The sequence below is a fragment of the Halichoerus grypus genome, chromosome 15 (genome assembly GCF_964656455.1).
Source record: "Halichoerus grypus chromosome 15, mHalGry1.hap1.1, whole genome shotgun sequence".
In the NCBI taxonomy this organism is placed as follows: domain Eukaryota; kingdom Metazoa; phylum Chordata; class Mammalia; order Carnivora; family Phocidae; genus Halichoerus; species Halichoerus grypus.
This window is the reverse complement of record NC_135726.1, coordinates 13,862,512-13,890,401: the sequence shown is the minus strand read 5'-3', so window position 1 is coordinate 13,890,401 and position 27,890 is coordinate 13,862,512. Positions and strand designations below refer to the sequence as shown.

Genomic DNA, 27,890 nt, shown 5'->3' with positions numbered 1-27,890 from the left:
TAGCCATTACAAGCTCTCCCATGAAGGGCTTCTATCCCCCACCCAACAGCCACCATCTAAGGCTGGGATAAGAAGAAGGCGCAAACACCAAAAGGAAAAGCTAGTAGTTTATATAGATAGATATATAGATATATAGATATTGATATATATTGTGTTTACATAGTCCACAAGTTAAATGCAGGTATCCATAAGAAGAGCATTAACAATAAAAATACAATCTGTGTGTAGCCAAGTACAGAGACTTAAAATGGTAAAACAGCAAAAAGGATCTCACAAAAGTACAAATATACAGTACAAATTGATTTATTTAAAACAGTTACAAAAAAGCACAACAAAATAGAGATTATCCTTAGAATTATTAATGCTTTGTTAAAGATCAGGTAGGATTAGAGGGTAAGAAATGGTACTGGGTGGGGGGAGCACCTGACTAGTTCTAAGGCTTTAGATACAATGCAGTTGATTACATATTAATTCAGCCATTACATACTGGGGATAGTAGTTGGGGGATCAGTAATTTATCTACAGGGAACTCCTACACAAATCAGATCCATCCAGACCTCCCCAGTGCCGTCCTTCTTTACTCCTCAGGACCCTAAAGCCACCTGATGGCAACATTCCCACTTTCCTTTCTCCACCCCATTCCCTATCCATATATTCTTCCCTCCCCTAAGGTGCTGTGCAAGCTGAGAGCAGTCTGCTCTCTGCGGCTGGAACATATACTGTTTTGGCTACAGGGATCCTGTGTGTGACTAGGAAGGTTGTAGGGGACAGCCTTATTTTAATACTTCAAGTTTGCCACGAGTATAGTCAGTCTCTTCCCAGCACAATCTGTATTCTCTCGAGTGTGAGTATCAAGCAAATGAGGGATGAACCCTGCCTTCAGCAATACCAGCAATGCACTAACCACTCACAGCTCACAACTACGTGCAAACTCCCTGTCCAGGGAGTGGGTGTAAAACCACGGTGTCACCAGCTCGCTCTCTGAAGAACCTCAGTCCCCGTGACAGTCATAAAGACAAATAAATGCTTGCAAGTTTGACAATAGGTAAAGGCACATGGGCTGCTGCCATACACACACTGTAGACAGGAACCCAATTTGAGGCCATCTTCACTGCTGGGCATTTGCAGTAGAATGGCTTTGGGATCACACAGACTTTGAGTTCGCAACCTACTGGGGGAGGATCTAGGCTTAACGGGAGAACTAATAAAGAAACCTTAGTGTGAAAAGTGCATTTATTACTACTGTTCCTGCTGGGGAGGCTCAGCAGGGCAAACCGCACCACCTCTCCTCCTTCCACCCCAGGCACTGTGCATAGTCTGCAGGTAAGGAGAGAGTGCAGTCGACTCTAGCATCTCGAGGGCCAGTGTCATCCTAGGCCCATATCAGGCTTCTGGCCCAAAGATGGACCCTAGAGTTGAAAGAGCAACTGATAGCTGCAAAGACCCAGATGCTTATTTTATTATTGCATAATGTGGGAGGCCTTCTCTAGCCCAGGGAAGCTGGACGGTGAAGGCTTCCCAGCAAAGGGCTAATAGGTTCCTGGTCAACATCCAACCTTGCACAGTCCAGCTCTTCAACTGTAGTGTACACTTTTTCCCATCTGGAAAGTATTGTAGCTTCACTGTGGTTTAGTAAACTTAGCCCTAGGAGGCCAGGAAGTCTCCCTAAAACTTGGCCTCTACCCAATTTACTTTGCTCTTAAGACTGTGACCTAATCTCCATGGCCAATTCAGTTAATCAGGTGTCTTTACTCCAAAGGACCCAGGCCCTTTCCCAGTCAGCCCATGTCCACCCTTCACCTCCAGTGTGATCATTCAACTCTCCAATGTGCATGCATGTTGCAGGTTTAAATCATACACCACCCTGTTTATCTCCTATGATGTCCACTGGTAAAAATAAAACTAAACCCCACTGAAGGGCTATTTCGGTCAAACTTCAAACCCTCTTCAGTCCCAGAACCAACATAACTAGAGCTAGATGGACCCTCCCTAGGATGCTGGCAAAGGCCCTAACCTGGTTCCCCATCATTTATTTTTAAAAACAGGATAAAACATACCACAAAGGAAAGCAGTTAATACATAGAAAACGCCCACTAATAAGACCTGTTTGCTTCTCCCTCAAGACAGATATCTGGAGCCTAAGGGCTCCCAACAAGCACTGAAGCCACATCCCTTTGGGTTCACCAGCCCACCAGCAGCATTTCATACTATCCCTATTCAACGTGACTTTGCTATAAAGTAACAGTTGCACAGTAAGAATGGACAGGATGCCTGGATTTCCTCCATATGGTCAGACAGGGAAGGGCAGGGCGCTACAAAGGTAGCAGGCAGGACAGTGAGCAGACAGCAGCAGTGGCAAAGCAGCACAGAGCAAAGCCCTTGGTGTTATGACTGACTGGGACCAAGACTGCAGAAGGGTCAGTCCAGATCTGCTAGGGCCCCTCCCCTTGGGTATAAGTATTCAGCTCTGAATCCCCTTCCCCCATGCCACCACCCTCCATGCCCCCCCACCATGTACACCATATACATCTTGAGAGGAACGATGATCCAAGACTTGGATGTATTACCCATCCTTTACCTGATCACTCTACTCCCAAACTGGTATAGGCATTCCTGGTTAGTGCCAGAGTTAGCGGTCCTCCTTTCTATTCCTAAACTCTGGGAATTTCCTACTACTGATAAGGGAGCGGAGCTGGCCTTTTTCAATTGCCCATTTCCCAAAAAGCTGACAGCTTCCCACTAAAATGCTCACTATCTCAAAACCACTCTTAGGTCTCTTGCCAACTTAGGAAATTCCTTTAAGGAAGAACAGACCACCAGAGGCTCCTCTCATTTCTCATACCTGGAAGAAAAGACTGAACCGGCGGGAAAAGACAAGCGGAATGCCACAGCTCTGACCAAGATTGAGAGCAGAGCTTCAGTTCCTGGGAGCCCACACTTCACAAGACACCTCTGCAGCTTCGCAAACGGAGCATTCATATACTACGTACACATGGCATGGTACTAGAAGAGCTGCGGCTATTCCTTCACGGGCAAGAGACAGAAGAGGAACAGCAGCAGCAAAGTCAGAGCCCAACCTGCCAACGTGCACAAGATGTTCTCTTGCCAGGATTAAGTGGAAATTACCAGGCTGGGAAGTGGAGGGTCACTTGGTTTAAACTACTGTCTCTGGTTGGACGTAAGTTTGCTCCCACCAGGAGGAAGCTTAACTGGTGTCCTTGGTGGACACTTCTTGAGTGTCTACTGTGTGCATGCCACTGTCTTCAGTTGGTGAGCCTTCCTATGAGGAAGGAGGTTTCTGAGAAACCCGTGCAAACAATAATCCCTAGGAATGAGCTGATCACAGAACAGCCAGAGATGTGGCCTTCTCCCAGGGCTGTCATTGGAGAGGGTTCCTCAAGACTTAGCCCCATCGGCCCCCTCTGTAGGAAACAAGCCAGAGAAAGCAGCATTCAGAGAAAATGGGGGACAGAGAAGGGAAAGGTGAGGATCCCAAACGCATCCAAGGTTGAGTGTTCACCAGAGTTGGTGTTTGGTTCTGAGGTGACCCGGAGACTTAAGTACTCACAGTCAGGTCAGCAGCTTCCTTTGGATGGGCCTCTAAAACCTGACTGACTGCTCTCTAGGAATGAAACAGTGGCGTGTAGGGCTTGTAGCAAACAAGCCGGTCTCAGTCACTTTGTTCCCCCAGGAGAACAACCTTTAGCACCTGAACACTAAGAATGACTCCATTCTCAGAACTCCCCCTCCCCCCAGGAGGTAGGTAAGATTATTTATCCCCATTTGGCAGCTGGGGAGGAAGTGAAAGAGCGAGAGGTCACAAGACTTGCCTGAAGTCCTTGACAGAGCAGAGATCAGACCTCAGAGGTTTGGGACTCCTGATGACAGGCAAGGCCTCGGCCAGTTCAGGTGCATTTCTAAATGAAATGCCAGGATCATACACTGGGAGAAGCCTCATCAGAGAGCTGAGTGGACAATACCCTGAGTTGCTTCAAGAGTCTGAAGACCCCTGAAAAACAAACAAAAAACCCACCCACCCACCTAAAAGCTGGTGGGGGAGCCTAATTCTCAATACCCAGTGGAAACCCATAGTCCAAGCTGATGCTAAAAGTTGTGAAAACGTGGGCTTAAGACACAAGGGGGAGTAAATGCAACTAAGATTGAGAATGCTCTTTGCAGAGGAACACTCCACCACAAAACGAGATCTAGGAGACTTCAGGGACTGGAAACTTATCAAGACTATACCAGAACCTTAGAGCTGGCTGTGGGAGGGGATGGCTGGGAGAAGCCTGAATGCTGACAGGAAGTGGAATAAGATGGGAGGGGCTGTGTAAAAACACCAGGACGGGCACTGCCCAGCCAGGTGTATTTGCCCTGACCCAGGGCACAGTTCCCTTCTTGCTTCTCTACCAAGCTCTTCAGCTGCAGAAGAGGAGGGGACATGATTCTTTCTTTATGAGTTTTGAAAAACAGGGAATATAACTGAAGAGGAAATCAGAGAGACCCCTCCACACCAAAAACTAGAGGTCTTGGTCAGAGAGGACAAAAACAATTTTGCAGAAGGGGAAAGGCAGTGCAGCTACAAATCAGGCCGAGGTCAAGACACCATGCAGAGGACAGGGCAGGAGAAGGGTGGGGGCAGCGCAGGCACTTAGGCACAACATAGACAAAGGAGGAGAGTAGGGGACTAGGGACAAAGGTCCACTGGTTCTTTCAAAAGTCACCATTACCAACTAGAAATTCGGTACGATTTTGAAGTAGGTCTGGCATGCTGGGTACAAGGAGCTCTGTTAAGTCAGCTACCTTTCCAGAAGCCCTGCCTAGAGACCGGTCACCTGGCCATCAGGTCTTTCTCCCAAAGTCCCGACTGGGTCCCGCCAACGCAGTACTTCACTCTGAACCCTGGAGGGGCTTCTCTTTCTCCCAGTGCTAGAAGCCTTGTGGGAGGAATGGTGGGGAGATGGGAAAGGGCTGAAGCACAGGATCAAGCAGAGTCCTGTAGATGAGTGCTCCTCCCCACAAACCCACAGACATCTGTAACAAAATCACCCTTTAAAGTGCACAGCTCTCAAAAGAAGAGTTCTGGGTGGGAACCCTCTTAATCCCAATCATGGGGCTTCCTGCCCTCCCACCACAAAAAAGAAAGGAAAAAAACTTCAGACAGTTGAACTGCTACTATAAGCTGTGGATCATCATTTTTGGCTCTTTCTTTGCTCCCTCCCTCTGCCACCTGCCCCCAAAGCCCGACTTTCCCCTTGCAGGAGCTAGGGATGGGGAGGAAAGAACAGGGAGGCCCTGATATTTGGAATGTTTCTTATCCTGTGTGCACCCCCATCCTTCCTTGGCTCAGGCCCGCTGCTCCCCATCACAGCACCCTCTGGGGCTGTCCTGAAAGGATGCCATGGGGTAATGAGCAACAGACCCTGCCTTGGGAGGCTGCCTTTATGCCTCCTCTTTCCCCCCAATCTCACTGCCAAGAGAGCCATTCCCTGCTCGGCATGTGCAAATCCTCTGCCTGCTCACGGTGAGGCCCAGCTCTGGGGTAAAGCCCCAGTCCTGGTCTGGGAGAGAGGTTCATTTTCCTGCATTGGAACGCCCTTCGATGGACAGCTTTACCTCCTGCGGAATGAAAGAGGGACGGAGCAGTGCAGCCCGTGCCTCCTCCCCTTGCATGCTGTATCTTTGGAAGCTTGGGGCTGGCCAGCAGGCCTGAGCACCAGGCTCCGGCTGCGAGGGCTCTACCATCTGGGAGCCCTCACCTGACGGCTGGCTCTTCCCCTCACTGTCACATTGCTCTCTGGGTCCCAAGACTGTCCTCTCAGGCCTTTCTCGGGGGGGACCCAGCTGGCCTGGGGGAGCACAGCTAGCCTGAGAAACTGAGTTACTGTTCAAGCTCTGTAAACTGATAGAGATGCAGACATCTCCCACCTGCAGCCGATGGCAGGGCAAAGAGAAGAGCTGTGCAGTCCGCCCAGGGCTGCAGGAGGACCAGCCCTGGCCATACACAAAGAAGGGGTGCTCGGGGGGCACCTCGATGCTCACTTTGCTCTGCTGCTCACCAACCACAAAATGCAGCATGACAAATCCAGGCCACTGGCTCTCCTGAATGTCCACGACCGTGCTAGAGTCAATCTTCAGCCCCCCGCTCACTTCGGCACTGCGCACAAAGTCCTGGGTCTGGAGGTCCTCCACCCGCTTCAGCTCCCCTGTAGCCAGCTGGATGATGGCGCCTTTCATGAAATGGGAGGGCAAGTGGGAGGAGGTAATGGGGGGTGGCGTTGGCTCCTTATCTGGGAAGGTGGCTCTGGCCTGCATGTCCAAACTTGATGCCACCAGGATCTCCGAGCCCACGGACAGCAGACCTGGGTCAGTTCCAGTGGGCACCAGGTTGCCATTAGCTACAACCATTGCTTTGGGTAAAGGTCTATGTTTCACCGGTTCCTGATGGGATTGAGGGTAGAACCCTCGGGCCTGATTTTTCTCGGCCATCTCTGCTGGGTTCCTGGCTGACCCTCGCCCCTCACCCTGATGGTCAGGGGTATGATGCGACAGGTTGAGGGGGCTGGGCTCATCCTTCCTCTGAGCTGTCACCACACGATAGTCCTGAGAAGCTAAAGCGCCAACCACCCGCTGGACCTCAAGGTCGGTGTCTGGGGTCCCTCGGTGTGCCGGCACTGCCACCTCTACCCGTGCAGTCTGAGAACCTGAAAACAACGGTCCATCCACCACACATTCTACCACTGGCACCAGGCCCTGGCCTTCACTCTTGCTGTTGGGGGAGTCGAGGGCTTCGCTTTCCCGTCTTACTAAATTTCGTTCTCGCTGTCTCTGTCCGTTGGCAGCGGCTGCTTCCAGAGCAGACTGGCCCTCCTGAGGGGTAAGAATCGGGCTGGCACCTGCTGGAGGGGTTTCATGCAGAGTGTACCCAGCAGGTAGCCTGGACATCTGATAATAAATGGGCATCCGGCCTGGAGCAAGGTCCAGTGGCTGAGTACTCGAGTGATGTGGCAACTGCCCAGGTGGGGAGGTGGCAGAAGGGGCTTTGTTGAATGAGTGGGCTGGGGATGAAGCCTGGGGAGGGGGAGTGGCTCCTTCTGCCAGGAGTGAGGCATATGGCACAAAGTGTGGAAGGTGAGAGGTGGCGAGGTTGGCAGAAGGAGAAAGGAGGGGACTTGGTAGGAAATTAGGTGGCACAGCATAGGGAAGGCTATAAGGAGACCCGATAAACTGCAGAGAGGTGGACGGGAGTTGAGCATAGTGGATTGGGGGATAGTGGATTCCTGGATGTTGAATCAGTGAAGACGCTACATTAAATGTGGGGGGCAAGGGGTTCATGTTCACCACAGATGGGAGGCCAGTTGGGGAGAAGGTAGCAGGTGGCACAGCCACCTTATACAGCATACCATACTGGTCCACCGTCAGACCAGTGATGGCCTCAGCTCCATCACCCCCCAGGCTGACTCTGGCTCCTGCCTGGCTCTGCCCGGCCACCACAACCCCCCGGGACCATTCAGAGGCATCACTGGAGGGTGTGTGGTTAGTTGAGCAGCTGGTAGTTCTCCCCATATCCTCGCTGGTCACGGGGAGGTCTCGTTTCTTTGGTGGAAGGCATTCCTGACTCCTCTCATGAACAGGTTTCATATTGCTTTGTGGTGTTCCTGGAGCCTGGAAGGGGTCGGCTTGCTCCTTGGGACATCAGAAGGGGCTTCTCTGTGGCTCCCCTGCACCCCTCTCTGCTGCTGGCGGGGGCGCCCACATCTGCTAGGGAACAAATCAGAAGCAAAGAAAAGTAACCTAGGGGCAAACCAAGTCAAAGGAAGTAGCAGAAACTGTGCCCACAGAGGAAGATGTAACAAAGGGGACTGCTGGGAAAAAAAGGCATGAGAAAGGGGCAAACAAGGATGCTACCCTTCCCTCATTCATCCAGCCCAGGACATGAAAGAAACAGTCAGGGAAACCAAAGAGAGCTACAGGAACAAACATTCAACGACGCGTAAACAACCTGTGGGCTCTACAACCCCAGAGAGACCAACAGTTTCATGATCAGGTGTGCCTCTGATGGGGACCTTGACTCTTCCCAGCCCTCTCCCCGAAAAGATTTGACCACATGGTTGTTGCTGCTGGTTCTTTTTCCTAAGCTTCTCCTTTTGTCACCAAAGATTACCATGCTATCTTCTTTCCAATATATGACCTCATCCTTGCTTCCTTTCCCCAGCCCAATTCAGGTTATGATCTCACCTTTCCCCATCCCCCCACCCCAGGCCTGGTTAAACTCTCATCCTCCTTTGCCTCATATCACCGCTACCTCAAAGACCCAGGTGCCACTGAAAAATAGCGTCTTCTTTGCCCCATGAAATACTACATTCAAACTTGCGCCTTATGGGGAAAGTGATTGTACTAGTGTGTTCTATAATGTATTTGTTTCTCCTCTTCCCTAAAGAGCAACAAAACTCTCCTGACCACACACAGACTTCCCACCCTAGTCTGGAAAGACTTCTTTTCTTCTCATTAACCATCTTCAATGTACTTTCTTCATTCATTCTCTTTCTTTTGCCAATGGTTCCTTTTCCACTGTAGGTCTGCTCTAGGCACCACTTCCTAAATTCTGGTTCCATTCCTCCAAACCTGTCTGGGTCTCTATGATTCATAAGAAAGTTCTCTCCCTCCCTTCTCTTGCTGTCACCTCTCATACATGCTTTTGTCCATTGTCATAAAGTACACTTTTCGTCTGAACATTTCAACGCATGAACTTTGTCACCTATTTCTTCCAATCAAGGCTCCAGTTCTTTGGATCTGGATATTACACTGTTCTGTTTTTCCACTGTTGAATCCCAGATGGTTTTTTCTGGCAACAAGGTATCCAAATTTCCCTTTATTACCTGAGCTTCCAGTAGTGCCTCTGAGCAGCTGTAGTAAGAAGCAGTGTCCTCCCCGCTGCCTTGGGAGCCTAGAAGACAGAAATAGGAATAAAGTAAGCAGGAGTCTAGCCTCTCACTTCCCCAGTGTCATCAAGGTAATTCTAAAGGTAATTCTAAAGCCACAAAAACATTAAAGTCCATGAGTCCCTGCCTCATGTTCTGCTCCAGAGGTACCAGCACATTTATCGAGTTTCTAGGCATTTGAATAGAGAAAAAGCTATCTCTTAAGCTCTAATTTGTAGAAAGACAACCCTGAAAAAAAATTTTCAATGTGTGTCAAATTTCATTGTTTTCCTTAACATCATATTCTTCATTCTCTACCTGTACTTATTCCCCAAAGGTTAAATTTACTTCCAATCCCAATTTCAGGTAAATGTGCAACTAAAAATGGAAGATTCAACATTATTCCCATGTGAACAATGGGAAGCTGGAAAAATCAACTACATGGATTTCACCTTTATTCAGGGCTGATGAAAACACAGATATGGAGGTTATTTAAATGAGAAAAGTGGCACTAGAGGAAAAAGAACAATTATTTATGTTTCTGGGGCAGAAAAAGAGGTCAAGGGGGAGTCACTCAAGGGGAAGCCTTATTAACAGATTTCCAGGGTAAAAAAATAGGATCCTGTGTGTGAGTGTAAAATTTTCTGAGTGACAACTTCGTACCAAGTGTTGAATCAGGTGTGACAGAAAATGAAAACACTGCCTGGGTCCTCATGTAGCTATTAACAATGGGGAAACAAAGCTCACACTAAATTATCAATATCTGAATCTACACATGCCAGGAACATCAAATACTGAAGAATGGAGCCTTAATCTCTGACAACAGATAAAGCAGTATGACCAGTACTCTGAGAAACTATCCACTTTCCTGTCCAAGTCCTACAGAACTGCAAGCCTCTAACCAAACTGAAGCAACATTTACCTCTTAAGATTGGCAAGGTGTGTATGTACAAGAAAAGGTGATGAGACAGGAAAACAAGGGGGAAAGAAAAATTCTCAATTCCATAAACACAAATTACACAGTGGGCACGAGTCTTGCATCCCTTCTTCGCCAGCAATTCCAGTAACTGAAAAGCAATTAGCTTTCTCCCTCGTTTGCAACAGAAATTGGGGTCATATCTCCAATCCCTGAATGATCTTTGCTTCCTGCAACTAAAACCTTAAGGAAAACCTGCCTCTAGGTTAGCCAAACACAGCCGAATAAAAGCAATAAAAGAGGCAAGAGGTCTGGGGGAATGACAACAAAGAGCCAAGCCTGCCCACCAGGGTCCAACAATGCAAAACACATTTCGGAATCTGAAACCTCGGCCTCAGGAGAGGCTCGATGAGGACTTCTCAGAGGGAAGATGCAGCTCGTAACCCTAACCGAACTAACAGGGAAGGGGGTCTGTTCCGGTGAGCTGCCAACGCTGCTAGTCACAGCCCAGAATCAAGAGATTGAACCCAAAATTCAGTGAGGGCGAGAGGTACGCCCGCCAGCAAAGAGTGGAGCTTGGAAGAGACTACGGGTTATGGCTTCCCGTGATCCTGCAATCCTTGCTGCAACAAGGGTAGGGCCCGAAATTGGGAATTTAACGTTTAGGGGTGAGGAGTCGATCCTTGAAGTAGAGGGACAGGGACAAGGCCCCGCAGGCGATGCTTCCTTGTTTGGGGGCCCCTTCCCGCCCCGAAGACTCGGACACCCCGGTCCACCGGGATACAGCCGCGGGGGCGCCGGGGCCTGAGGCCGCCTTCTGGGCTGGGCCGGAGAAAAGCGCGCGGGACTCTAGGCGCGGCCTCTTTCGCTCTCCCCGTCCGCGGTTCTCGGGCCCCGGTCCGGCGGGGCAATGGGCTCCAGGGGGCCACTTCCTCCTAAGCTGCGAGCCCAGGCCTGCTTGGCCTCAGTGAGGCCGGCCCAGCTGCCCTCACTCCCGGCGACACTCACCGGCCCATCTCACGGCGCTCCTCGGGCTCCTCCCGCTCGTCCCGGAGCCGCCGCGACCGCGGCCGCCGCCATCCCCGGCCCCGGAGCCGCCCCACACCCAGCGCCCCCCCAAGCCGGGCGCCCGGAGATGGCGTCAAGTGCGTTCCGCCCCCGTCGCGGGCAGATGGCGTCACCGCCCAGGCCCAAGAGCGACGCCCAGAAGTACCCGGGAAGGGAGGGAGGCGGCCCCTAGCCCCTCGCCCCTCGGCCCCAGCGCCCCCTGTGGTGGGAAAACGAACTCCTCCCCGGGGGAAACAGGGTCACGTGAAGAAGGTTGGCCGGCCCTCTCGCCCTGACCCCACCATGACCCCTGCAATCTCTCTACTCCAATAAATTCTGGGGGTTCCCAAAGAGAGCCCTGGGGCGTGGCCAACAGCCACCCTCATTTCCTGGACTTCCGGGGCCTGACAGGTGAAGCCTCCTCTTGGGAACCTCGGAACCCCCGAGGCGATCCCTGTCCAGGAAAGTAAGAAGATACCCCTGGAGACCCAGGGTGGAGATGGGGGAGCTCTTTGAGTTGAGAAATGACTTTGACGGGGATGAGAATGGACACGATCCAGGATCTAGGGGAAGGTGAAGCAAGTAGTGGGAACTTGAGGGATGAGAGGAAAGGGTTCAGTACAGTGGGAAGAGCTTAGTTCAGTGGAAGAGGGCTTGACTACTCGATCAAATATTAGGTCACCATTCATTGCCAGTTAACTAGGCAACTTCATAGTAACATGAACATCTGATTAACCATAAGTGAAAAAGTGAACACCAGTCGAATTTGTGATTTGATTACAACTATGTAAAAAAAGGAGTTCTGCATACAGACAGAAACAAGCTAAACTGAGGGAAAAAATAAGTTTAACTATTAGAGAGATTGGATCTGAGTGGATTTTTCCCCTTTCGCTTTCTGCAAACTCTGTTCACTAAATAACAATTGATTTTTGTTTGATTTTAAAAATACTGACTGGGCTCTGGTCCCTACGCTGACCTTAGGAAAATCATTTTACTACTTTAGACTTAGGTTTCCACTTCTGCAAAATGAGGAACTTAAATTAGATGAAGGGGTGGGAGTAAAATGTAGATTAAAGAGCTCTCTATAAATATTTTAAGTGAAAATATAAGCAAATATGTACAGTGTGATATCATGTATTTAATGTGAAAATCACATGTAACATATGAAGACATATTTATGTATCAGTACAGAAAAGGAATGGAAGGCTATGTAACAACTAGTTAACATTGGTTATCTCGGGAGAGGAAAGTGGCATTGGGTGGTGACCAAAAGATACAAAAGGGACTTACTGTTTGGATTTCTTATGAAAATACTATCTTAGAAATATTAAGATGAGTAAGTTAAAATACAAGTAAAGTATATGGTCTCTAAGATTCTAGGGAATCAGTAGACCTCAATTTTGGTATTTTCTCACCTGGATGGGCACAAAGGATCATTAAAATCATTGAATGCCACCACACACACACCTTGCACCAGTGTGTGAAACAGTGAAGCTACTGATCTGTAGCCATCTAAATCAGCAGAGGGCTGTGCTTCGAGGATATTAGTATTATTCATGACAGTCGTCTTTTCTCTCAGTTTAGCCAAGGAGGAAGTCCTGTGGTCACACAGTGATTCCGTTTTAGCACTAACTGGCATTCTGGCTTCTAATCCATTGCTTAGCTCACTAAATTGGAATTAAAACTATCAAGACTAAAAAAAAACTGCCAAGATAGACAGATAAGCCTATATTATTTATTTATTTATTTATTTATTTATTTTTAAAGATTTTATTTATTTATTTGACAGAGAGAGAGAGAGCACAAGCAGGAGGAGCAGGAAAGGAAGAAGCAGGCTCCCTGCTGAGCAGGGAGCCCGATGCCAGACTCAACCCCAGGACCCTGGGATCATAAGGTAGATGCTTAACCAACTGAGCCACCCAGGCACCCCCATACTCTTTTTTTAAATCAAAATGATATACATACTGCTGTCTTTGCCAATTTTTTCCATATCAATAAATTAAAAAAAAACAACAAAACAACCTCTGCCAAGATAGAGACCCTTGGATCAACCAGGATATCCATTGCCTCCTAGACTAAGATACGCTCTCAGAGAGCTGGTGTTTCAGACAAAACTGAGAGAGCAGACACAGGTAGATGCAAGCAAAAAGAATTTTTTGGCTACCAGCCATTAACATGATTACATAGTGCAAAGGCGTGTCTGATTTAAAAACAAAAAAAACAGGATGTTCTGATTGGTGAGACACAGGTGATTTCCTGGTTTGGTAGGAACCAAAACCAGGTTCTCTATTCGGCAGTCCCAAAAGAGTGGGTCATATCTCTGCTGTATTCTCTTCTAGGACTCTACTCCAAGCAATCTTCATTTCTTTGATTGTACATATTGACGTAAGAAGCTCCATAGTGACAGTTTGAAAGGAGTATTAGTAATAAGTAACATAGCTTTTAGATTTAAGACACTAAAATAACTAAAAGTTACCTCATTTCTCCAAAAATCTGTATTATTCTCTGGAACCTGGATAATTCCCTATGTAAGTTATTTATAGTAAGTAAACCCAGGGTCGTATTCATTGTAACTGGCTCAATAAATAGTTGTTGAATGAAATTTCACAAAGATATCTCAAACTGGGAGACTCTCCTTGCTAATTTTTTTGCTCCCATTTCCTCATTTCTATTCTTACATAGTTTTGCCTATTTGTTACCTGTTTTCAGTCTCTCTCATCTGAAAATTCCTTCATTTTCTTTCACCAGATTTGTTTGTTTAATTTCCATGGAGTTTTAAGAACTGATAAAGTGAAAGGAGATTTCTTTCATTAAAAAAAAAATTCCCTGCCCCATAAAAGGAGATTTTTAAAGGTATTTGAGACATTTTGGAACTGAAAAGTTATACTTCCATCTGTTTTGTCTACCTCTTCTCTTTCCTTGGATTCCCACTGAATTCCTTTGATGTGTGTAGATTGAATTTGTGTGATGGGAGAGTTTGAGCTACTCTGTTGAGAGGAAAACAACAATGACCACAAAACCCTGCTGAGCTGGTTCTTCTTCTCCCTAATCAGGCACGAGTTTCAAACCGGCTCTCTGTGTTGTCTAGTTCCTCATTGGTGATTTTTCTAGACCTGTCGTACAGGCAGGGGACGTTCAGACAACTATCCCAACTCTTTTTTGACGTTAAGGGATCAAACCAGGGAGAAGTGCTGGTAATTTGGGGAACCATGTGTGTCATAACAAGAGGAATAGGTGGTTTTTTTCATACTGTCATGTCTTTTTGCTTGTATTGCTCAGCACGTAAAGGTGTCGTTGTAGGGGAGAACTTTATCTTTGTATGCCAATGGCAGAAACAACAATCTCAAGTATAGGTTGAAATTCTGGGAATACTTGGCAGATTCAGCTTTCCCAAGACATGTGTTGGTGCCTGGTATTAGATTATTTTTCAAAAGCTTTTCTAGATGTCCAAATGTAGAAATGTGCAGTTTTCAAGCTTCTGTTCTACTTTTCTGAACAATTCTGTGTCCTTATTTCCACATGCTTTTAATGTTCTGTGCCCTCTCCAGATTCCAGTGGGGATCTCCCTTTCAAATTCATTAATATTTTATTTACAAGGAGGTCTTGGAATTTCTCCATAAGTGACTAATACATCCTTTGGGGAGGGGAATCTCGATCTGCTGTCTGCTTCCTCAGACACTTGCCAAAGGCTTTCATTTTTATCAGAAACTTCCTGCAGAACTCTGAAAAGTTGCAGTCAGAACACTGACGATTGGAATAAACTGAAGGAAACCTAACCCTTATTTGAATTGTAAGAGTCGTATCTGGGGAATTGGGCCACAGAGAAGGAAATACATTTAGGCCATTGCTGAGCAGCCAGGAATTCCTTACAGGGGACTAGTGAATGAATAAAGTAGATGTGGTTAAATTAATGCCCCCGTGACATTGATAACTCTTGCTCTGCGAAACTGGCTCAGCAAGGTGATTTGCTGCTGTGCCTTGTGGTGAAATCGTGTTCATTTCTGCCTTCCAAGCTGATGGCTTCAGGTCAGCCTGCAACTGGTTGTCAATCGCCTAAAACTCCTGGAAAAAAGGAAAAGTGAGTAAATACTCCAGACAGCACAACAAGCTGCCTCTCATCACTGAGCACTACCCTCCCCCACCCCGGAGATCTCCTAAGACGTTAGTTAGCAATTTTGGAATTCAAAGGAATGTGCCTGACTTGTGGGAATGATGATTATAGTGATCAAATCACTTAAAAGTTTGCAAAGACTGTTCTGTATCTTGATGGTATCAATATCAGTATTTTGGTTTTGTAAGATGTGATCCCTGCATGAAACTAAGTAAATGGAACCCTGGATCTTTCTGTATTACTTCTCACAAACTGCACGTGAATCTACGATGATCTCAAAATAAAAAGTTTAATTTAAAAAAAAAGTTTCCAAAGACTTAAAATATAAAACAATGTCCAGATTACTGGACTCTTCTTCACCAAATCAGAGAACTTTATCTAGTCAGGCCTTTTCAAATGGGCAGTAGCTATTAAATTTGAGCTGCTGGGCAAATTTTTCTGGAAGGGCTTCTTTACGTGTTTTTGAACACACCAAAAAAAAAAAAAAAAAAAGCTATTTCTTCTATCAGGTGACAGCTCAAGTAGTGAGTGTTATACCCATGAGCTAGCGTGGTAGCTGACAAGTGTTGTCTTCTTTCTTTAAATCCAACCTATTTTCTGTTGCCTCTTGCTCTTTCCTCATTTCAGTGGGTCACATGAGCCGTTAACCCCTCAAAAAACTGAAAAACCGATGATCTCTGATTATGAGGAGGGTTCAGGTAAAATAAGTATTGCTTGTGTGTGCAGTCTTCTGAGTGCCCCATAAATAGCACTATTTACTCTTGAATTACTGTGATCTGTCGGTGGAGAGGCAGCTATTACTTTAACTTCCAAATTGATTTTTGGGCATTCTTTAGAAAATTAGGGCCTAAGAAAAATACCTTAAACAAATAAGATTTAGGCAAACCCAATGGTACCCATCATTGTTACCATGAACCATGATGATGACATTGGTGGTGTACACAGAACTTGTGAATTTTATTTTATTTTTTATTATTATTTTTAAGATTTTATTTATTTATTTGATAGAGAGAGACACAGCGAGAGAGGGAACACAAGCAGGGGGAGTGGGAGAGGGAGAAGCAGGCTCCCCGCTGAGCAGGGAGCCCGATGTGGGGCTCGATCCCAGGACCCTGGGATCATGACCTGAGCCAAAGACAGATGCTTAATGACTGAGCCACCCAGGTGCCCCAGAACTTGTAAATTTTAAACTGCATGCCCAAGTGTCCTTTTATTTGATTCTGGCAATTCAGTGACACATATAATTATCCAGAGAAATTATATCCTCTTTTTATAAATGAAATGTAAACTTGGACTGCTGGAGTGATTTGAGGTAAGTAAAGCAAATTAGCTCTGTCTTACCTAAACTTAGTCCTCTTTAAAGGGAGACAGTAATCTTGACTTTCTTTCTTTTTTTTTAATCTTGACTTTCTATCACTCCAGAGTTCTATTTGTAACACAAACTGTAACCTGGGCACACAATAAATTTTTGCCAATATTAGTAGTGGTGTAACAACAGTTCACTATTTATCTGAAACAGGTCCAGTTCTACTGTAATTTCTTTTCCCTATGATGTCTAGAGCAGAGAACATTTTCCTACTTTGGACTTGGCTAAGCAACCTTTCAAGCCCTGAGCTTTGTGTTTACTTCAGATTCAAAAGTAGTCTCATGTCAAGATTTGCTTGCAATGACAGAGTAACTCTGTTCATGATTAGAAGGTGAGCATAACTCGGTGAACAGACGGGTTACATAGTTTGGAGGCTCAGGTTTTCCTGACTTGTGAAACGCCTCTTTCCCCAGGCTCAGTCATCAGTTGATAAAACAAGGTGGTAAGACTTATCTCAGTGGATTGGCCTGGGACAGGTTACATTTGTTACCTCCCCAGCATGACTCTACTTGTTCATTTTATTGGCATACTATGGTGAAAAAGCATAGGAACTTGCAGTCTGAAGATTTGGCCTTGTTCTAATTCAGTCACTCCTAATCATGTGACCATGGGCAAGCAATTTAACCTCTCAGTATTTCAATTTTCTCCGCTGTAAAATGCAAATAACAATATAAACATCACACAAGTGTTACAGGGATCAAATGGAACTGTATATATGAAAACAGTTTCTTATTTTTTATTTTATTTTTTAAGATTTTATTTTTAAGTAATCTCTACACCCAACACGGGGCTTGAACCCAAAACCCTGAGATCAGGAGTTGCATGATCCACTGACTGAACCAACCAGGCGTCCCTGAGGACAGTTTTTTTAAATGCAAAGCACTTCATGCATTCTTCTTTTTTAAATAATCTTTTTATTATGGGGGCACCTGGGTGGCTCAGTCAGTTAAGCCTCTGACTTCGGCTAAGGTCATGATCTCAGGGTCCTGGGATCGAGCCCCACTTGGGACTCTGCACTCAATGGGGAATCTGCTTGTCCCTTTGCCCCTACCCCTGCTTGTGCTCTCTCTCTCTCAAATAAATAAATAAAATCTTTAAATAATCTTTTTATTACAAAAAAAAAAATGTTCACTATGGGACATTTTAGAAAAGCAAGGCAACCCGAAAGGATAAAACAAAGGCCACTCGTCAAAGCACCCCCTAGAGCAGTAGTCCTTAGCCTTCAGCACGTGTCAGAATTGGAGGGCTTGTTCAAACACAGATTGCTGGGCTCACTTCCAGAGTTTCTGATTCAGTATTTCTGGGGTAGGCACCAAGAATCTGCATTTCCAACAGGTTCCCAGGTGATGTTGGTGTTGTCGACTGACCTAGTGCAAAACGCTAATAACTTTATATATGCGTATACGGTGTATATTTTTTATTGTTTTTTTATGAAAACACTGCTTCACCCTATCATATAACCTGCCTTTTTTATTCAATGAACTCCACTTTGTACATGCATTTCTCTATACACGTGCTTCGTGCTGCAGCCGAGCAGGCTCAGAAAGCAAGGAAAGATTGCTGACTGTCTGACTGCTGGGAAAGATGAACGAGCTCGGATCCGAGTAGAGCACATTATCCGAGAAGACTACCTTGTGGAGGCCATGGAGATGCTGGAGCTGTATTGTGATCTGCTGCTGGCTCGGTTTAGCTTGATCCAGGCCACAAAGTAAGACCTATGGGACTTTTACCATTTCTTAGGCTCAAAGGGGTGAGAAGGCATCCCTGCCCCCTTGTGAGGGAGAGGGTGGGCTTCAACTTGTTAGGACTATGCCAAAGGACTTTGTCTCTAATTTTTATAGGAAAAAGTAGTGCTGTTCAGAGAGACTAGGTCAGTCCAAAGAGCCATTTTTAGAACCAGATGGTTGTCTTTTTTCCCCCTGAGCTTGTAGAAAAGTGGGGAAATACAGACAGAAAAAGAATCCATAATCACCAAATCTGGAGCTAAGAATTTTGGTATATTTCTTTCAGTCTATATATGTATTTCTGTATTTATCTATGTTGTGTAAACACATATGTGTGTGTGTGTATATAGTTATATATACCTATATATACATGTATCTAATTTCAGTTAAGAAGAATTATTTTACATTATATTTTGAACATTGTCCATGGGCTACCTTTTATTTATTTATTTATTTATTTATTTATTTATTTATTTATTAGAAGATTTTATTTAGGGGCGCCTGGGTGGCTCCGTGGTCCCAGGGTCCTGGGATCGAGCCCCGCGTCGGGCTCCCTGCTCAGCGGGAAGCCTGCTTCTCCCTCTCCCACTCGCCCTGCTTGTGTTCCCTCTCTCGCTGTGTCTCTCTCTCTGTCAAATAAATAAAATCTTTAAAAAAAAAAAGATTTTATTTATTTATTTGTCAGAGAGAGAGAGAGAGAGCACAAGCAGGGGGAGCGGCAGGCAAAGAGAGAAGCAGGCTCCCCGCTGAGCAGGGAGCCCGATGTTGGGCTCTATCCCAGAAACCTGGGGTCATGACCTGAGCTGAAGGCAGACGCTTAACTGACTGAGCCACCCAGGCGCCCCTATCTTTTTTTTTTTAGGATTTTATTTATTTATTTGAGAGAGAGAAAGAGAGAGAGAGAGGGCAGGAGCAGGGGGAAGGGACAGAGGGAGAAGCTCGATCCCACATCCCCTCAGGGATCATGACCAGAGCTGAAGGCAGACACTTAACCGACTGAGCCACCCAGGCACCCCCATGGGCTACCTTTGAAGCAGGGGCAGGAGTTGGGGGAAGAAACATAGAACCCTGTGTCGCATAACTTTGTGTTTGTCTTAGGGAATTGGATTCTGGTCTCGCCGAATCTGTATCTACACTAATCTGGGCAGCTCCTTGCCTCCAGTCAGAGGTACCTGAGTACCCGTGCCATGACTGTAGGTGAGGGGATCACTAGAGCTACTTGTTTGGAATTGTGGGATTCGTTCGAGGAATCCTTTCTTCTCTTAAAGGACAGCCATAAAAGTATTTTCTCCTGCTAGTCTTTAAGTGAAAAAATAGTTTCCTTTTAATGGCAATGGTAGAAACAAATAAATAAACCTTACCTAAAAAAAAATAATAAAGCAAAATTTGAAATTGGATTTCTTTTGTATGGAGACAGGAATCATAATTTATAAGGTGTTTAGGATTAGAGTTTTTAAGTTTCATGTTTATCAGATATTTAAAAACAAAGCAAAGCACTGTTCTGTTGCTATTGCTGTTGTTTAGATGCTAAAAGAATATAATTCCAATGAGGTAAGATAAAAGTGATTTCTGCTCTTTTGGTGGTTCTTCATCTCAAGCAAATTTGCCATAACTTGATGAATTTTGCCTCTATTTCTTTCTTGGTGATGGTTTGCTCCAGGTATCTAATCAGCTGTATGCAAAGTACAGCCAAGTATATGGCCAACTCTGCCAAACAAACAAGACTGGAACTGCCAGCTCTCAGGTAGTACCCTTCCAGAGACACACATTTTTCTAAGCCAAGAAGTCCAGGAAAAGCAAATATGAGAAAACTCAGAGCACATAATTTTGTGCAGACTAAAAGATGTTTAGAAATAAGTTTTGCGGGGGCGCCTGGGTGGCTCAGTCGTTAAGCTTCTGCCTTTGGCTCAGGTCATGGTCCCAGGGTCCTGGGATCGACCCCGCATCGGGCTCCCTGCTCCGTGGGAAGCCTGCTTCTCCATCTCCCACTCCCCTTGCTTGTGTCCCCTCTCTGTCAAATAAATAAATAAAATCTTAAAAAAAAAAAAAAGAAAAATAAGTTTTGCGGGCGCCTGGGTGGCTCAGTTGGTTAAGCGACTGCCTTTGGCTCAGGTCATGATCCTGGAGTCCCAGGATCGAGTCCCGCATCGGGCTCCCTGCTCAGCAGGGAGTCTGCTTCTCCCTCTGACCCTCCCCCTTCTCATGTGCTCTCTCTCATTCTGTCTCTCAAATAAATAAATAAAATCTTAAAAAAAAAAGAAAGAAGTTTTGCATTGGAGGAAGAGCAACTTGGATAAAGATTTTGGACTAGGGGAATTCAGATGCTTATCAAAAAACTAGCCTCAAGCAAGCTGAGATGGTTTTTTATGAAGAAAGCATACATTTTCCTAAATGAAACTCGCTTAGTAATATAAAGGAAGTTAATAAACTTAGAAGCTTCAGCTTTTGAACGTCTTACATCATGACCACACATATAATTCAGGACTGACAATCAGCTGAGACACAGAGATGTAGCTGCAGTTTGTTTCATGCAGGTAGACACTCTCAGCATTCAGAGTGTCCATTCTGACTGGATGGTGCCTTGCTGTACTGGTTGTTGAGTGTGTTGAGTATCACCTCTGACATAATTCAAACACTTATAAAATCAGAATCCTCCATTCAAAGTGTTTTTTCTTTTGTTTATTTTCTTCCTCTTATTTTACTTGGTTTGGGGTTCTTTCATCCCAGGAGAGGGCTGCCTTATGATATAAACTAAACTCTTTTTATTTCTGAGTTTGTAGATATGCGTGTGACCAAATCTGTTATGTTGTTTATCTTGCAGTTAATGTGTAAATTAAATGTGAACACTCTACCCCAGGTTCTAGTAGAACAGTACCTGATAGAAATTGCTAAGAACTATAATGTACCATATAAATCCAAGGCAACCATTATGGTGAGTACTTTCAAGAACGGAGACTTGACTTAAAGCTGAGATTTTTATTGTGCACCAGAAGACTTTTCTTCTGCTTAGGAATGTGCCTTCCAGAGTAACTCTGGCAGGATTGTAAAGCAGGTGACATTTGCACCTTTTCTCCGCCCACATACTTTTCCTAACAGAGCTTGACTTCTGCTGTCACATGACCCTTCTAAGCGGGTAACAACAGAGTAGAAAACAAAGATGAAGATATCTAAAGTGTTATACTTAGAAATGTGTAAAAAAACAAATAAAAAACAAAACACACACACACTAAGAAGTGTGTTAAACATTTTTAGTTCTTAAGATCTCAGTTTTATCCCAGAGATAATTTGCATTTTAATAAAGAGTTCTTGGAATAAAGACTGCAAGATCCTAAGGTATAAGGCGCTCTCTTTTGGTGTTGGTTAAGAGTGTGAGTTCAAAAGTGAAATGGCCCATATTCAGATCCTAGATTCACCATTTATTAATCCTGAGACCTTAGGCATTACCCTTTCAAAGACTCAGTCCTCTGAACTTTAAGAAGGGGGATAATAATAGTTAATAATTATTACCAAGTCTCATAAGTTCGTTGAGATGATTAAATGAGTGAGTATGAATAAGGAAGTTAAATGCAATGCCTGGCACATAGCCAATGTAATCAAGTTTTGCTTTTCATCATCATCACTGAGGGTGGTTTAAGCTTCCAAAAGGTAGTCATGGAATGTTTTAGGGAAAGAGGGATATCCCCCTAATACCTTTGAATTGCTGAGGTGGCATGTACCATGTTGGATTGTGGTTAAGGGGCACATTTCTCTGATGCTTTGCTCCTGATGGTTTCCTGATAGGGACTCTTTTACTCTTTTTTTTTTTTTCTCTCTCTTACAAAGAGTTCTATGGTTTGTTGAAAAAAGACACTTTGTAGAAATTTAGACAATATAGAAAGGGACTTTGAAGAAGTAAAAGCCACATGAAATGCCACTAGAGATGTACCCAAGGGCTCAGTCTCTAGACTTTTCCTCTTCCTTCTCTCTTCTTTAGATGATTTCATCCTACCTCATGGTTTTCAATCTCATCTTTATGGTGAGGACTTCCACATGTATATCACTAGCTAAGACCTCTAGGCTGATACAAACTCCAGACTGATATATCCACCCACCTTCTTGATATCTTCACCTGGATGTTTCAGATGCATCTCAAACTTAACATGTCCAAAAGTGCTCCTACCCCTTTCAAGGACCTACTCATTCTATAGTTGACGGCAATTCTATGCTAAGGCAAAATCTTGATATTTTCCTTGACTCTACCCCTTCTCGCAATGCCTAGCCCCCATCCAATCTTCAGCAAATCTGTTGAGTAACCACTCTACCTTCTAAATATATCCAGAATCCTGTCACTTCCCACCACCTCCACTGACAGCACACTGATCTAATCTACAACAATCTCTTGCCTGGATGACTGCAATAGCCTCTTAACTGGTTTTCCTGCTTGTACTCCTCTTCCCCATTAACTGATGTTCAATATAGCAGTCAGAGACCGGTTAGTACCTAAGTCGGATCATGTCACTCCTCTGCTTTTAAAGCCTTCCAATGGCTTAAAAAAAATTATTTATTTGAGAGAGAGCACGCACACAAGCTGGAGGGGAGGGACAGAGGGAGAAGAAGCAGACTTCCTGCTGAGCGGGACTTGGGGTGGGGCTCAATCCCTGGACCCTGAGATCGTGACCTGAGCTGAAATCAGACGCTTAACCCACTGAGCCACCCAGAGGCCTCCTTCCACTGGCTTTTTATTTCACTTAGAATAACAGGCAGCAGCTTTCCTCTGACCAAGGATGTGGCCCACAGGCACTCTCAACTCTTCTCTCTGGCCTCATTCTCTCTACTCTCCCCTCCTATTTACTCTGCCTCAACCACACTGGCCTCCTCGGGCTTCTTCAAACACACATGCTAGTTCCCACCTCAGGACCTTTGTACTTCCGGTACTCTGTGTTCTCTAGCTATCTGCCCCATCCCTCCCTCACTTTCTTCAGGTCTGCACTTACATGTTCTCTTCTCTGAGTCCCTTCCCAGCTACCTTCTCTGAAATGTCAACCTCTTCCCTCTTCTCTGCTTTATGTTTTTGTTTTTTTTTTTTTCCTATTGCTCTTATCTCTATCTAACATACTGTATGGTTCACCTAGTGATCTTGTTTATATCTGTTTCTTCCCCCGGAATATCAGTTGTAGGTGGACAGGGACTTTTGTCTGTTTTGTTCACTGCAGCATCCCTAGTACTGTGCCGACCTTACATTAAGTGGTCAATAGATTCTGTCAAATGAATGAATGAATCCAGAGTTTACCGCTGCTGAAGTTTGATAAACTTTCTTGTAGATCTATCTATGCATATTTATGTGTAGCTCTTGATCATTGATGTACCACAGGGTCTGACCTCATAGGCACTCAAAACATAGTCACTGAAAGAGAAAGAAGACGCTTGTGGGCCAGAGGCTCAAAGGTTGCTTTAACTGTCATTGACTTACACTTGGGTCTAAGCTGCATGAGGGCAGGACCCATGTCTCTTTGCTCACCATTTCTTCCCCTGTGCTTCCAAGAATGTTTGGCAGGTGGTAGGGATGCAATAAACAAATGTGTGATCAACTGAGAACCCAATGTGATTCTTACCCTCTTGCCTCAGGCTAAGCCCCAACAGACCTGGTCAGTGTTGGATTTCCTAAGGACGTCAAGAAAGGCACCCGTGGCAGAACAGGTGGGACTTCCGCAGGAACTGGTGATCCCCTCAGGGCATTGCCGACGTCTGCACTGGGGCCCTTTCCTATGAGATCCCCAGCCCCTTGTTTCTCATGCCTTCCTCCTGAAAGTCAGATCAGTACAGAAAGGGAAACTGAATCTGGAATGCTACTACCAGTAGTGGTAGAGTAGATTTCTGCATGGGCTTTTTGAATAGTACAATAATCTTTGTGAAGTTTTTAAGGGGCATATTTACAGTCATTTAGCTGACGGTTGATGTGTTTTTATGCTGAACTCATGAGAACTAGGCCTTTAGTCTTTTATCAGCCTCTTGACAATACCAAAGTAAGACTGCAAGGAACATTTTTATAAGCTGGACAAATCTGAAAGTCTTTAATGTACAGTGATTTAGACGCATGCTTCAATATTTAATTTATATGTAGTGAAAACAGTTTACTCTCTTGTTGAAAATAGTACAAAAATCTCAAAACTTTGTATATATAAATCTAGAAAAGTCAAATAAATAGAAGCTAAAGAGCCTTAGACATTAATTTTCTTTGTTCTCTCTTCTTTCAGTATGAAGTAAAGAGAAACTGTTTTTATTCTTTTTACCTTGCTAGGCATTTCTGACCCCATGAAACTCTTTTTTAAAGATTTTATATTTCAGACATAATTTAACTCTGATTTTCCTTGTTGAAATTATTTGTCTGAACCACACCTTGTGTATGGCTCAGCTTCCAGTCTTGGAAGGCAAGTCCTCTAATTTAAAATAAAAAAGAGTTATAATCTCTAGCTCCATCCATGTCATTGCAAATGGCAGGATTTCATTCCTTTTATGGCTGAATAATATTCCATTGTGTATATATACCACATCTTCTTTATCCATTCATCAATTGATGGACACTTGGGCTGCTTCCATATCTTGGCTATTGTAAGTAATGCTGCTATAAGTCATTCAGAGAAAGGCAAATACCATATGATTTCACTCATATGTGGAATAAGAAAAAACAAACAGAAGGAAAAAAGAAGAGAGAGAGAGGGACAAACCAAGAAAGAGTCTTAACTATACAGAACAAACTGATGGTTGCCAGAAGGGGGGGGAATGGGTGAAACAGGTGATGGGGATTAAAGAGTGCACTTGTTGTGATGAGCACGAGGTGTTGTATGGAATTGTTGAATCACTATATTGTACACCTGAAACTAATATAACACTGCATGCTAACTAACTGGAATTAAAATAAAACCTTAAAGAAGTAAAATAAAAATGAAAAAGAAAACTTTATTATGGAAACTTTAAACATATAGAAAATTAGAGAGAATAATATAATGAACTTCCATGTACCCATCAATTTTAACAGTTGTCAACATTCTGCTTCTTTTATTTCTTTTCTCTCTCTCTTCCTGACACTTTTTTTGGTGGGGAAGAAGGAATTTATTTATTAATTTTTTATAGATTTTATTTATTTATTTGACAGAGAGAGACAGCGAGAGAGGGGACACAAGCAGGGGGAGTGGGAGAGGGAGAGGGTGAAGCAGGCTTCCCGCTGAGCAGGGAGTCCGATGAGGGGCTCGATCCCAGGACTCTGGGATCATGACCTGTGCCAAAGGCAGAAGCTTAATGACTGAGCCACCCAGGCACCCCAGGAAGAAGGAATTTAAAGCAAATCTCAGACATCATATAATTTCACCTGTAAATACTTCAGTATTTATTTCTAACACAAGCCCTTTGTTTTTATAATATAAAACAATGCCATTATGATGCCCAATACAATTAAAAATAATTCCTTAATATTATATAATACTCAGTATACATTATATTTGCTAATTGTCTCAAAAATGCATTTTTACAGTTATTTTGTTGAAATCAAGATCCAAAAAGATCTACACATTGTATTTGCTGATATATCTTTTAAATCTTTTCATCCTAATACTTCCTTCTTCCTGCTTGTCCTTTTCTCCTTGCCACTTATTTATTGGAGAAAGGGTCCTCTGACTTTTATTTATTTATTTATTTATTTATTTATTTATTTATTAAAATAATTTTCTTTTTTTTCTTTTTTTAAAGATTTTATTTGTTTATTTGAGAGAGAGAGAATGAGAGAGAGCACATGAGAGGGGGGAGGGTCAGAGGGAGAAGCAGACTCCCTGCCGAGCAGGGAGCCCGATGCGGGACTCAATCCAGGGACTCCAGGATCGTGACCTGAGCCGAAGGCAGTCGCTTAACCAACTGAGCCACCCAGGCGCCCAGGGTCCTCTGACTTTATTAAACTGAATTATCTTTCACAAGTAGCATCTCCAGGCTTAAAGATAAAAGATTTCTCAATTCTTATATGAGACCACAGGTGACAGAAGAAGTAAAACTCATAGTTACTCCTAAAGCTAATTTCCAGAAGGCATAAAAAAAAAAAAAAAAGAATTCTGCTTCACAAGAAGGAAGCTTGACTGTGATTGAGTTAATTATATGAAATATTTATTGAAGGCTTACTATTAAAAATTTTGTATTTGGAACTCAAACCAATGACATCCCGGTGATCTTTTTTCTTTCAGAATGACTCCCATGAGGAGAACAATTTGCTTCCTTTACTGGTTCCTAATAAGTATAGGGAATGCTTGTAGAAACTGGAATTGTTTTATATCTGTTGAAGTTTTCCAGTTGTTGTAAGACTATTCCTTGGGGTGCCTGTGTGGCTCAGTCAGTTAAGCATCTGACCCTTGATCTCAGGTCTTGAGCTCAGTGTTGTGAGTTCAAGCCCCATACTGGGCTCCATGCTGGGCATGGAGCCTAGGTAAAAAAAAACAAAAAACAAAAACCGGACTGTTCCTCCATAGATGAGAGGTTATTAGTGATTCACTAGGAGTACAGTGGGTTCCTTTATGGTAGCTAACAGTTTTCAAAGTGGATGTAGATCTCCGAGACATCTTTAACACACACACAAAAAGGTTTTAAAACCACTACCACACTGGATCATCATGGCACATATTTTGAAAAAGTGTGCTTTTTAAAAAAGCCAGATTGCCCTTGAAGCAAGGGCCAACAAAATGTCACCACTACCACCATTTACATGCTGGGGGAGTTGTCTAGCTCTCCAGCCAGATTATATGCTGCCCTCTCAAAAGTAATAATAGCCTACTGTCTTTAAGTCTGGGATTTCTTTCTGGCAGTCTGTATTATTGTGACTTTTAATTATATTTATTGAAATGAACAGGTCCAGAACTCAACCCCCCCAACTTCTCCACAGCCAGAATCCAAATCCAAGATTGGTTTTGATAACTTCATGCTGCCTGATTTGCCCAGTGTAAAACCTCAAGCAAGCCTATCCATTGACCCTTATGGTTCTGAAGAAGTCAATTTTGAAGATCTTAACCGGAGACTTGAAATGCTGAAGAAAACCACATAATTCCTTGGTCTTGGATTGGGCAATTAATTATCTGGGAATCACGGCTCTTCAGCACAAACTTTAATATGGCTACTCATGTGTGGGTCTGAAGTTTCCTCATTTACAATCTCTTCCATCTCTTAAAGTCTGTGGTTCTCTGAAATAGTGTGTGTGTGTGTGTGTGTGTGTGTGTGTGTCTGCCTGTCTGTTTATGTATACTCAAATAATTATTCCTGTCTCTTAAAATTCCATAAATTTTAGATGAAGATTCCTGACCTAAAGAATTTTATTAATTATAGTCAATAAACTCTTGTTTTCTCCTGAATCCTTATTTCTCTCATAATTATTAGTTTTTCCAGGGAGGCAGAATGGTGTGTATTTAAACCCTACCCACTTACTAGCTGTAAGACTTTTGGTAAATGGTACCTCTGTCAGATGTGCATGAGAGAGCAAAGAAACTAGAAGAATATGTGTCTTTTTTAAAAACATTTTTGAAAAGATTTTATTTATTTATTTGTCAGAAAGAGAGAGAGAGCACAAGCAAGGGGAGTGGCAGGCAGAGGGAGAAGCAGCCTCCCCGCTGAGCAGGGAGCCCGATGCGGACTCCATCCCAAGACCCCGGAATCATGACCTGAGCTGAAGGCAGACGCTTAACCGACTGAGCCACCCAGGCATCCCGGAATAAGTGTCTTTTTGTGGCTCAGTCAGATAAGCATCTGACTCTTGGTTTTGGCTCAGGTCATGATCTCAGGCTCCTGATCTCAGGGTTGT

At 44.3% G+C, this 27,890-nt stretch overlaps 2 protein-coding genes across 5 annotated transcripts; one reads left to right on the top strand and one right to left on the bottom strand.

Annotated features, from left to right (window-relative positions):
- Positions 1-94: 94 nt before the first annotated feature.
- Positions 95-10,918, bottom strand: ATXN1L (ataxin 1 like). Of its 2 annotated transcripts, none has more exons than XM_036068617.2 (3): positions 10,846-10,918; positions 8,880-8,947; positions 95-7,758 (listed from the first exon to the last, which is right to left on the bottom strand). In XM_036068617.2, the coding sequence occupies exon 3, from the start codon at positions 7,639-7,641 to the stop codon at positions 5,575-5,577; it is 2,067 nt and encodes a 688-aa protein (XP_035924510.1). In that variant the 5' UTR covers positions 7,642-7,758; positions 8,880-8,947; positions 10,846-10,918; the 3' UTR covers positions 95-5,574. The 2 variants fall into 2 exon arrangements, with proteins under 2 accessions (XP_035924510.1, XP_035924511.1); XM_036068618.2 differs by having other exon boundaries at positions 95-7,761; positions 10,846-10,916.
- On the top strand, positions 10,291-27,444 carry LOC118520548 (IST1 homolog). 3 transcript variants are annotated; one of them, XM_078062355.1, is made up of 4 exons: positions 10,291-10,471; positions 17,891-18,069; positions 23,690-23,761; positions 26,949-27,444. In XM_078062355.1, exons 1-3 carry the CDS (start codon positions 10,433-10,435, stop codon positions 23,727-23,729), a joined length of 258 nt encoding a protein of 85 aa, XP_077918481.1. In that variant the 5' UTR covers positions 10,291-10,432; the 3' UTR covers positions 23,730-23,761; positions 26,949-27,444. The 3 variants fall into 3 exon arrangements, 1 of the variants encoding a protein (XP_077918481.1); XR_013444017.1 differs by lacking the exons at positions 10,291-10,471; positions 23,690-23,761 and adding exons at positions 11,073-11,350; positions 12,674-12,778; XR_013444018.1 differs by lacking the exon at positions 10,291-10,471 and adding an exon at positions 14,895-14,962.
- Positions 27,445-27,890: the final 446 nt, after the last annotated feature.

Excerpts from the sequence above, each read along its gene's own strand:
- ATXN1L (XM_036068617.2), bottom strand. The coding sequence starts at position 7,641 with ATGAAACCTGTTCATGAGAGGAGTCAGGAATGCCTTCCACCAAAGAAA.
- LOC118520548 (XM_078062355.1), top strand. The coding sequence starts at position 10,433 with ATGGCTTCCCGTGATCCTGCAATCCTTGCTGCAACAAGG. Across the intron at positions 10,472-17,890 it reads CAATCCTTGCTGCAACAAGG|CCGAGCAGGCTCAGAAAGCA; the intron begins GTAGGGCCCGAA and ends TTCGTGCTGCAG. Across the intron at positions 18,070-23,689 it reads AGCTTGATCCAGGCCACAAA|GCTAAGCCCCAACAGACCTG; the intron begins GTAAGACCTATG and ends CTCTTGCCTCAG.